Source organism: Trachymyrmex cornetzi, unplaced genomic scaffold (assembly GCF_001594075.2).
Source record: "Trachymyrmex cornetzi isolate Tcor2-1 unplaced genomic scaffold, Tcor1.1 scaffold8, whole genome shotgun sequence".
NCBI classification, from domain to species: domain Eukaryota; kingdom Metazoa; phylum Arthropoda; class Insecta; order Hymenoptera; family Formicidae; genus Trachymyrmex; species Trachymyrmex cornetzi.
The window spans coordinates 321,866-333,548 of NW_017300135.1; the positions used below are offsets into that span (position 1 = coordinate 321,866).

Here is an 11,683-nt window from a genome sequence, read left to right on the forward strand (position 1 = left end):
GAGCCGCTCTCCTCTGCGCGTATCCTATCCCGTACGACACTTCGCGCGACACTACTCCGTGTACTCCTACTCCGTGATAGATCAAGAGAGGATTACTACCTCGTCTGTCTGAGTGTGTGTAGGAGGAGGGGGTTGCATCCGCGAAGAACGTAAGAAGAAGGGGAGGTAAACCAGCCGAGTCACCACCTCGCTGCCTCGCTCTCTCGCTCTCTCGCTCCGTTCGCGCGGGTGTCTCGAGCCTGACTGACACTCGGCTGACTCGGCTCCTAGCTTGGGACCATGGCACCGGTCGTCGGTCGACCGACCCCTTCGCTCTCACTCTTTCTTTCTCTCGCTCTTCCTCTTTCTCTCCTCTTTCCATCCTGGTCTAGCTACCGCCGTGCCATCGCTCCGTCTTTTTCGCATCGCGGTGTTATCCACGTTTGCCTGCTCCTCGTCGCTCCACCGATCGACACTCGTCGCATGTATCGGGTGATTTTCTTTCGTCGACGGCCGCCCGTACCCTTCGCCACGGACACTTTCTCGGCAGAAAGTCGGGACTGTCGGGAGTCAGAGTGACACCCCATATGTGGTGGATCGCATGCGAGTCTCTCGTTTTGGAGAACTCAAAATTCCCCAAAAGACTGATATCCTGAGGCGATGGAATTTGAAATTGGTACAGACGGGTTTAATTTTCTTTGGAGGGTGGCGTCTATTTTCAAAATTTTACAACTTTTCCTTGAGAGATAAGATTTATTATAATTGGTTATTTTCATTGTAACCTTTGTTTCAAAATACGTCACTATTATAGCGGTGCTATAGTGGTTTTTCCCTGTAAAGGTTAATTAACGAATAAAAACAAAAGCGCGGTTAATCTCAAGATCAATTGTACGCACACTCGATGAAAGTCACGCCTAATCGACAAACGTTTTATATATTTTTTATTGATCTTGTAAAATATACATATACATTTCCGTAATAACTATTTTGCGAAATGCGCAATCGTACAATTAAATTTGAGGGCATTTTGGGGGGAATTGGATTGACGCAAACGTTTAATTACGAGCCTTAGAGAGATTGAAAAATTTAATTACATACAGAGAGAGAGAGAGAGAGAGAGAGAGAGAGAGAGAGAGAGAGAGAGAAATGCAGTTAGATGCTTATTACAAATTCTCGTACATATCAAAACGATCGATACACATTCAATAAATTATTTCTTGAAAATAATTAATGCGAGTCGATGTTTGTATAAATAAATTAGCTAAATATATAAATAAACATAATCTTCAGACGGTATCAGCAGAATTAATTAATTCGATATTTTTTATATGTACAGAAACTAACTTGACATCAGTTGCGATGTGTTTATAATAAAAGATACAGATTCAACTGGCAATATCGTAGTTCAGGCGAGTTCTAGAGGATATTTAAAAAACACAATAATTAATTAACTCGGAAATAGTCACTCAGGCGAAAAAAAATGTAAGTTATTGTAAAATACCTTGTTTCATAACGTATGTTTTTTTCTTTTTGAACAATTATTCTTGAACTTTTAAATATACAAATCCATCGAAAACTCACAATACAAAAGCATTATTTAAAATCTTTATTCTTAAAAATACCATCACAATAAGCTATTTAACGTGCTTATTCCGTTTAATATTTGTTTGGATTTTACTTACTCTTTTCGAAAAATTGTAATTAAATCTATATCCATATTTTCAAATATTAATAAAATACAAATCACAATGTGAAATACTATATACCATATATATGTTCTCAATTATGAATAAAAGTTAATAATATGCAATATGTTGTAGGAATCCGGAAAATATCCGGTATCCAGTATTATCCGGCACTTTTGTACTATTCAACCGAATAGCCGGATATCATTAGTATCCGGGAATACATCCGGTTGGAATTTGATATCATTAAATTTTTTATTTTTTCTTGTACAAATGTTCTAGAAATAAATATGCATATTCACGATGCTATAATATCTCATACATTGTTGCAAAATTATAATCTTTTTCCTTGTAGGCCTTTTTTTGTTTCTTTTTTTTTTTTTTTGGAAAACACTTTCTCGGAGTCCGGTCGGATATCCGGAAAATGTCGGATATCCGACTCGAAGAAGTGTTACATTCTGTCCGGATATCCAATATCCGATAATTTTACGATCTGATGCATCTTTAATATGTTATTACAATAATAATATTGATTTTAATTAAGAAGTGTAGAAATAATACCCCAGATAATTGTTTATGTAAAAAAAAAATGAAGTGACTACTCCCGGGTTAAGGCACGCCCTTTAGATGACTTTTGGACGTCAGTATCATCCTCGTGCCCGGTCGATATGCTAATTAGAAAGTTGGGCGCGAGAAGCGGTTGAAGCGAGAACTCAGGCGATGGTCCCATGGGATATTGAAATGTTATTTTAGAAGCCGACTTTCTCGTCGACCTTCTCGTGCGGGATGTCTTCAATCAGCACGCTGTCTGTCGGGACGAGTTTGACCCGATCGGACGGCTTGGGTCTCATCAAAATGAACGGCAGCTCGGCCGTCAACTCGCCGCTCAGAGCGCCGAGATAAAGCTTGACCTTGACGGCGTAGGATACGATGATGCCGAAAGTGTCGCGTACATCCGGCGAGGTAAGCAGAGTGCTGGACGCGAGGTCGCTCTCATCCCGTTTCATTACGCCATCGAGGGCGATACCGCGACGATGCTTATTGTTCACCAAGGAAGGCTTCAGGTAAAGTATCTTTTGTAGAGACGAACCGGGATTGATTGGGCAACCGTCCTGCGTTTCAATCGCTTCTATTACCGTTTGGAATTGACCGTTCTGAAAGATCACTACGTCGATGCCCTGCTGTATCAGCGCCTTCATCTTCTTCACCACCTTGTTGCTGTTGTTACGCACGCACACATTGATGGCAATCGTCTCGCCGTGATTGTACAGCTGCTTGTCCAGAGTAACCTCGAGCTCGAGCTCGCCCGGACTCAGCAGGAAGTCCTTGCGCACCACGGTGCACGGCTGACGACCCTCCTTCGTGGGCGCGTATTGGATCTTGCGGATGCCCATCAAGACGGTGCTACGCTTGTGGGTCACGTCGGTCTCCGTCTCGCCGCAGTATACTTTTACGTAGTAACTTACGCCACACGGCTCGCCGGTCTCGTCGGGTCCAGGTTGAAGAGTCACGCTAGACGGCGCGCTCTGCGGGAATGCGAAGGTAAAGGGAATCGCATTCGAACCCAGTTTCTTCAACAACCTGTTCCAGAAAGACGCGTATTCAGATTCTTATATTCTATCTACAGTTGACAAGTTAATTTCACTTGTTGAAAACGTTAAAATATGTGATAACTTCATTACTCATTAGTATTCGAAATTTTTTTTAGAACAACGTAAAAAGAAAACAGTAAAGAAATATAACAAATTAAAATTAAAATAATTTTTAGTATATTATAATGAACACATTCCAGCAATAAATTCCATCATGCAGTAACATTGTAATAATGCTCCAGCAAATGCAGTAACATAATTATAACAATGTGCTGTACAGATTTACCACTGTACTGTATTTTATGTCTGTCAGTCTAAATATTATCAATGGATATTTCTTACCTGTCTTGCAGCTTGGTAGGATTGGATTCGGGCTTCTTAATTTGTGGAAAGATCTGCTCTGACGCTAGGAAGAGTTCCTTTTGGAAATTGAGACCCATCACTTCATCCTCTTCACGTCCGTAGCGAAAGCTGCACAATAGCTGGCACCATATTTTCCTGCCGCTATCCACATATTCCGGACTGATTAGGACTACACCGTCAATCGGTTCGGTACCCGACAGGTAGTCGATGAAGTCGCGTTTACCCAGGTAAACAGCGAGCTTACCGTTGGGTGAACATTTTTTGTAGACCTTGAAATTCACCACCATGGTAAAAATGTCTTTGTCTCTTCGGTTCAGACAAAATGAATAGATCGCCGAGCAACGGTTGGAGACTTATATACCAGGAATATACGGTGACGTATGATAAACTTTTAGGACTTCCTAAGGCGTTTAACAGAGCGGATGAGACGTTTGGATCGCACTCACGCGACGCTTTTCTGCGTTTCTGAGATATTTGCCTGGATTATTTTGTAACCTCTGGTGAAAATAAAGATTGGACCGTAAGTCAAATGTTATAATTAAGGAGAGAGTGACAAGAGCGTAAATGGAGCTTTTAGAAGGCAAAAATTGAAATAATTAAATGTAAAAGAAGAATAAACATCTCTTTTATGTTTCGTTATCTCAATTTTCGTTTTCGAAAAGCGCTTTTGTCCCATTTTGTTACATTCGACTTACGCTCCGATTTTTATTTTCGCTAGAGACGTTTCGCTAATTTCTTTGCTGACAAATAAAATTTGAAAACATTCAATCATATTGAGAGAGAGAGAGAGAGAGAGAGAGAGAGAGAGAGAGAGAACAGGATAATTTTATTAGCATGTGCATGCTCTTGCATAATATTGTTTAAGACTTCATATCGTAACTTCGTGACTTTGACTTGCATAGTTGATCTATGAGTTTCTTGGGCTTCACTTCGACGTTGAAGGCTATCATATCTTAGGTAGTATATATGTATATGTTCTCTTTTTCGAAACTTGTTTACCAAGAAATGAATTATCTGCTTGGTTGGGATACACACATTTTTTCTTGATTTTGTATTAAAAAATAAAGAATGCTATTATTATATTTTCAAAATCCAACTTACACATAAAACTCAAAATAAAATGCATCAAATGCAGTTTTCTTTACTTTCTCTTTTTATTAAAATAAATAATATAATACACAAAGATTAAAGAAAATCTAGAGAAACGAGAATTTTGATTTAATTTATTTATAAAAAAAAAAGAAAATCTGTTAATCATACATATTGTAAAAACAATATACATATAATATGAAATTTATGTAACATAAAATTTAAAGATTTATTTTTATTAGCACTTATTATTAGTAACTCCGCTTTTTTTACAATATTTTTACATTACAATGTCTGCGTGATTGATCGATTTTATTTTTTATGAATATAAAATTGAAATTCTTATATAAATTTTCTATAAATATCTTCCTACCTTTGTAAATACATACGCGTATAATTTAACACTATGTAACCACACGAATAACGCATCCACTTCAATATTTTCAGTCTATAGTGTTAGAAAATAAAATTGAAGACCGCGTGGATGTGTTTCTTACCTACCGGGAAATCCATGTTGACTACGCAGTTGAACGTGCACATGGAGGACATTGGAGGCGCCACTAAACAGATTTCACACTTCGCAAAACGTGGGCAAACGTGGGCATGTCCACTCGCAAGATTCTCAAGGCTTTTCTTTATCTGGCAATTTGGCTTGAGAGAATTGAAAGCCATGCTTTGCTGTGTTCCACGCAGCTCCGTGCGTTCTTCTAGACATTTTCGGACACAGTAATGTTTTACTATCACGTGTGACAGTTGATTCACAAGAATGTCGAAGAACTCGGATACTAACGTTGTTGCAGTAAGTTTATTACAAATATGATCATCGTTTTAATATGTTTTATTTGAAAAATAATATACTCTTCTGCAGAAAAGTTTATTAATATCATTATTATTATAATCTGATATATGTATGTAAAGATGATCCTCTATACTTCATCATGTCTTTACATCTTTTTTAATTTAAGTTTAATAAGAAAAGCTGATGATATTTTTAATAAATTTTATAAGGTATAGAATTAAGAACTAATTTTATATATTATAGATGAAATCAATGGCTCTAGCTATACCGCCAGATTCTCCAAAGAAACCTGTAAAATCAACCGCAGTAGTGAAATATTCTACTGTTCAAACACCAGCGACGTATGCACAATTACAGTGCAACACAGACTTGAACCTTCCACCCAGTAACTGGCTCAGTAGCTCGGCGGAAAGTTATGGTCTGCAAAATGTTTGGTCTCAGAGTACAGGATTCTCCAGCTTTCGCATGGCACACATGTTTCCCGATTGTGTCGGCGAAGTGGATGTAGTGTCAGATGCTGAAAATATAAAGAAATTACTCAAACTGCCTTACAATAATGATGTAATTTCGATGATGGTGCATCGTATCGAAAATACATTATTGCTAGATGATTTTGACATACATAAATATCTGCTGAGACAAGCAGAGAGCGATTGGGAATGGTTGAAAAAATTCTTCTACGAGCATATTTTCCAAAATCTCGGTGACAAGGAAAAACGTCTCTTTCATAAGGCATATAGCAGAAATAGTTTACAGCAGAGGAATCTGGTATCGAAATTTCTATATCATTCTATAGTGCTAGCAGATAAAAACAAAGAAAGCGAAAAACCTCAGTTACCTGTGAAAACGCTAGAGCCATGTTTACCTGAGCCTACACAAGAGGAGAAAGTACCTGATCCGAATTACAAACATAATTTTTCAAGAAATGTTGTATGGACATTTGAAAACATACAGATGCTTATTGGAACAGACATGCCGATATTTGGCGGTCAAACACATCCATGCATAAGTCTACGACTGAGAGACATGACGAAGCCTATAAGTGTCTTAACAGGAATAGACTATTGGTTAGACAATTTAATGTGTAATGTTCCAGAAGTAGTGATGTGTTATCATTTAAATGGTATCGTGCAGAAATATGAACTAATAAAAACCGAAGATCTTCCAAATTTAGATAATTCAAAGTTTAGTCCTAAAGTGATTCGAGACGTTGCTCAGAATATTTTAAGTTTCCTAAAAAATAATGCGACAAAAGCCGGTCACACTTATTGGTTATTTAAAGGTAAGTTTTAAACTTGGTACGTGGAAAGTGTAAATAGAAATTTTTACATTAGCGCTTAAAAATATTTCATTCACATGTAATGTTTTTCTTTTTCAGGTAAAGATGATGATGTTGTAAAGTTATATGATTTAACATCATTGTGCAGTGATGTTTCAGAAGAGAAGGGACAAAATCCCTTTACTGTGCCTGTTGCAATGTTGTTATACAGAGTAGCTCGCAACATGAAATATTCTCCCGATTATCATCGACATCAGGGCACGATTAGAATGCTGCTGAAAAATTGCGTTCAATTGCTGCCTAAAGAGAAATACCCGCAAATCGTTACATCTGCGCATTTTATGCTTTCGGATTTGTACATACCATCGGATACAGATCCAGCCAGTCCAGGGTTATCAGATCAAAGCGACGAAGAGGATGTTCATAGTGAGTGTGGTGCGAGTCAAGAAAATGAAAAGGAAGAGGAAGAAGAAACTTGTGCGATTAAATCTTTGACCTTAGCCAACAGTAAATAAGCTTGACTTTAATTCTATTATTTTTAATTTTTTTTCATAAAGATTAATATTAATCTTCTTATAATCTTGATATTATCGTTCTTGTAGTGAAAGAGCAACGTGAGCAACCAAAGTACAAGGCACCTCCAATGTCTGGTACTGTAGAAGAGAGATGTCTATCTGGATTAGAACATGTTACGCACGGACTCGATTGTCTTCAATATTTTCCGACCGATGGCAACAATGATGAGGAGCAAAAAAAAACGGAAGAATATGAGAAAGAAAAAAGGAAATATGAAGAGATGCATCCTAACATTGCGAAACCTTTCCAAGCGATTCCTATGCCTTACACCCCATTAAATCAGCAAAACAAGAGTGCCACGTTCGATAAAAGTTTGGAGAATCATAGTCCCGTGCATAAAAAGAAAAACAAACAGAAAAAGAAGAAAAGTGAAAAGAACATTACGAAGGAAGTAGCAAACGTAAATGCTTTGTTGTGTAAATCGAAGACGGAAACATTGCCAACATGGCAAGCGCCAAAAAAGAGCGATAACATTTGTTGGAGTGCTCATTTAAAAACATTATTATACGAGAAAGCATCTTTGATATTCGCTGTGCTTGCCGAGAATGAATATGTAAATAAAAATTACGGTGCCTCCTTAAGATATATGCTGGAAGTATTGTACTGCCAGAAAATATTGGAAATATTCTGCGGTGTAAGAAACGACAAATCGCTCAGCTATTTATTAGGTCGTGCGGGAGATTGTTGTTTTATGACGGTGCAAGACTGGTGCAACGTTGAGAAGCATAGGAAAGATTACGATACGAAGAACGAAATGGAGGAGAAAGTAGTTGAAGAACTGTTCAGTATGGAGGATCTGGATATGAGTAGGCATTGAAATGCACTCAGAAATTAAAGTAATATATGAACGGTTGTTACTATGCATATTTTATTACAGATGGTGCTGAATTATTACCGAAGGAATTAGGAAGTCTAGAATCTACATTGGTTTCATCGTACAAATGTTACGAGCAAGCTCTATCTCTGGAGCCAATGGACAAAAATAACTTATTGAGACGACTAGGGAATATCCATAATGAGTTGGGTGTTCTTTACATGAATCAAGCGGGATGTACGTGAACTTTGCATAGTTCAATAGAAGATAACAAGTACTTTTTTTATTAATCAAGAAATTATAAATTTTTATAGCTCGATATCAGCAAGAAAATCAAATGGATGATATATCGAATTTACCGGATGTAACTACGCTTTTAACGCGTTCCTTGACTCATTTGGAATCTGGGGTTAAAGCTTTCGAGACTGTCCATGACGAAACGAATCTGGCGCTTTTGCACTCTAATACCGGTCGACTTATGCGACTCTGCGCACATATGCATGGCAAACAAAACACGCAGGAGCGTCATTTTTACAACAAGGCACTCGTGAGCTATCAAAAGGCTTTGCAAGTCTTAGGCGATAGGAAAACAAATCCGGCAATATGGGACACGGTCATGTGGGATTTTTCAACAACGTTGTACACGAAAGCCACGTTATTACAGGATTATCCTACCGCTGAATATAAAGTACAATAATTTAACTAATTAATGTGTAATCTTTACTGTTGCGTAAATAATTTTTCTCGTCAACAATTTAATGATAAATTCAATAATAAATGCATTAAATTCTTTTTTAATTTCTTATTGTAGAGTGAAGAGGAATTGGAGAGAGAAGTAGTAGATACTTTTCAGAAGGCACTAAAACATTGTGATATAGATACACCGGGACCACGTCAGCCGATTTATCAATTCCGCGCTGCGATCATTCAACATCGATTGGCTTCGTTATACCATCGCGTGTACAGAGAAATTGAGTCGGATGCGGATAGTAGCAAGAAAAAGACGAGTTTGCAGTTGTGCAAATTGTATTACGATAAAGCAGCGAAGCTGATGCTCTCGTTAGAGCAGAGCACGGAATATTTGACGGTACAAATGGAAAGAGTTGCCCTGTCGGAATACCAAGCGCGTAGTACGTCTTTCTTTTTAAAAAGTTATCATTCTTCCCGTCGTTCAAATTTTCTTTTGCTCTAACAGAATTTTTACTTTTTCAGATGGCACTACGTTTAATAGTAAGTTAAAAGCATACCAAAATGGTCTGGAGTTAATATTACATTGTGTACCTATTATGAAAATGTTATGCGAACGAGGTAATGCAACGAAACAAAAGACAATCGATAATAAAACAGAGGATAGTAATGCCGAACACGAGAAAGTGGTCGAAGAACAAAAGTTAATGGATAATGAGGAAAACCTCATAGTTCTGTTGGAACAGAGATTGCAGTTTCTTTTACGATCGTTAACCAAGCTATTTCTTAGTAAAAGTCCTGTGCATAATAAAAAAGAGTACGTTGCTCTAAATTTATTATATAATATTTCAAAGATTAAAAATGAAATTCATGTTTTACTATTTTTATTATTTTAATAATACATCTTGTTTTTAATGAAATTTCAGGCATGAAACACTCGCAAATCTGTACAAGCAGTGTTACATACGAACGTTACGACCAAACACAATGTCCGGATTTACTTTAGTACAACGTATGACACAGCTTTTACAAGAACTCAATCTTATGTTAAAGCAAATAGAATCTTAACCCTAGGTATATACTCCGAAGTCTCTGAGAATCTGATAAAATTACGAAATTTTATTATTGGTAGAATTAGTAAGTAGGAAGGTCATGTTTTTCGGTACTTATAAGTTTTAGACTACTATTGAGTGATAGATATATTTTTTATAATTTATTTATGATCGATTAAAAAAACATTAATAACAATACAGTAATTTTCTCGAACATGATGAAAAGACTGACAGGAGGTCCTAGGATCTCTTTGTGATAACACAGATAATTTCGTATACGAAAAATAAGTGTATACCTAGGATTAATTAAAGTATAAATAAAAACCGTGTACAGTTAACGACTTAAGAAAATAAAATTAAGAATATAAAAGTCTTTCGAGAAAAGTAAACGTGTTTTTCTAATCTTTTAAATTTTAAAATTATACGATGTATGTATAAAAAAGAAATAAAGAATAACACTTATTGTTATATCAGATGTGATAAAACTCTTGAAGACCAATCGATCCTTTTTATTTTATTAGCTGTTAGGAAACAGTTCTACCTTATATATAAATCCAATCAATATTTAAAGATTATGTGTTTCGCGGGTTTTCTCCATGTCTAGATCCATTCTTAGAATGCCAACCTTTGCAGTCCACTTCATCAGTGCGAGGAGCAACCTGATACTGTACTACCCTGATGAAGTGGACTGCAAGGTTCACGAAACGTTGGCATTCCAAGAATGGATCTGGACACGGAGAAAACCCGCGAAACGCATAATCTTTATATAGAAAGCACCTGTGGAAGCCTCAAGGATACCAACTAATATTTATAAAATCAAGGTGTGTGTAGGCATGGGATGGGAGTTAGGCTCGAACACAGGAACACCGACCTCATTTGACTGCTCTTGCACATAATCACCCTAAATCCTTAATGAATTCATATTAGATTTTTCCTTAGCAGTCTCCCTCTTATCAAACGTAATTAACACCTAACTTTTGATGAAGGTCTTACTTGATGACAGGTTAATAAGATATATTGGCGTAACATTTTAATTAAAAGGCAAGGTCGAAAGTTGAAGTCTAAAAGGCCATGGCACACACCTACCGTAATAGTAATTATAAGACGTACCGTAAGAATCAGCCAATTAGAATTCAAAAGAATTTTCGACTGTGATTGGCTCATTCATGGTGTAATAAGACTGTGTAACATTCCCGTGGATGCGCAATAGTATGTGCTTCGACCAATCACATTTGGGTCCAAATGCACCCGCGAAATTTAAATACACAAATAATTACATATAATTAAAATGTATTTCTATTTAAGATTAAACGTATTTCTATTTAAGATTAAATGTATTTCTATTTAAAAATAATGTAAAAAATATATGGAATTAGTGTTGGCCTAAACAATGGCGAGGCAGGTAAAATATTTCCGTAAAAGCGCAAGTACTTAAAGTCTAAATGCTAAAAACAATGTGATGGCAGATATATTAATTGAGAAGGAAATTGGGACGTGTGGTCACATACATACTCGCACAAAGATATATAACAAGATAATACTATATATATATTATCAAAATTTATTATCATAAATAAATAAATGAGTATTAATAATGATAGTGTTAATAAAGTATGTAATCATGTTAATAAATGTGTTTAAGTATTTATAATAATATATAATATTGTAGGTTAGGAAATACTTAAATACAAGTAGATTGACAATAAAAACATGCAGATATATTGCCTTATATACATTTTTTATATCCACTTATTAAATATATATATAT

The 11,683-nt window shown here is 36.3% G+C and overlaps 2 protein-coding genes across 2 annotated transcripts; one reads left to right on the forward strand and one right to left on the reverse strand.

The window, feature by feature from the left end:
• Positions 1 to 2,025: 2,025 nt before the first annotated feature.
• Positions 2,026 to 3,927, reverse strand: Arr1 (arrestin 1). The gene is made up of 2 exons (XM_018518925.1): positions 3,599 to 3,927; positions 2,026 to 3,245 (listed from the first exon to the last, which is right to left on the reverse strand). Exons 1-2 carry the CDS (start codon positions 3,904 to 3,906, stop codon positions 2,414 to 2,416), a joined length of 1,140 nt encoding a protein of 379 aa, XP_018374427.1. The 5' UTR covers positions 3,907 to 3,927; the 3' UTR covers positions 2,026 to 2,413.
• Positions 3,928 to 5,306: 1,379 nt separating this feature from the next.
• Positions 5,307 to 10,249, forward strand: LOC108768499 (erythroid differentiation-related factor 1). The gene is made up of 9 exons (XM_018518947.1): positions 5,307 to 5,507; positions 5,751 to 6,789; positions 6,886 to 7,293; positions 7,389 to 8,168; positions 8,240 to 8,413; positions 8,491 to 8,864; positions 8,988 to 9,306; positions 9,389 to 9,680; positions 9,790 to 10,249. The coding sequence occupies exons 1-9, from the start codon at positions 5,475 to 5,477 to the stop codon at positions 9,929 to 9,931; spliced, it is 3,561 nt and encodes a 1,186-aa protein (XP_018374449.1). The 5' UTR covers positions 5,307 to 5,474; the 3' UTR covers positions 9,932 to 10,249.
• The last annotated feature ends 1,434 nt before the right edge of the window (positions 10,250 to 11,683 follow it).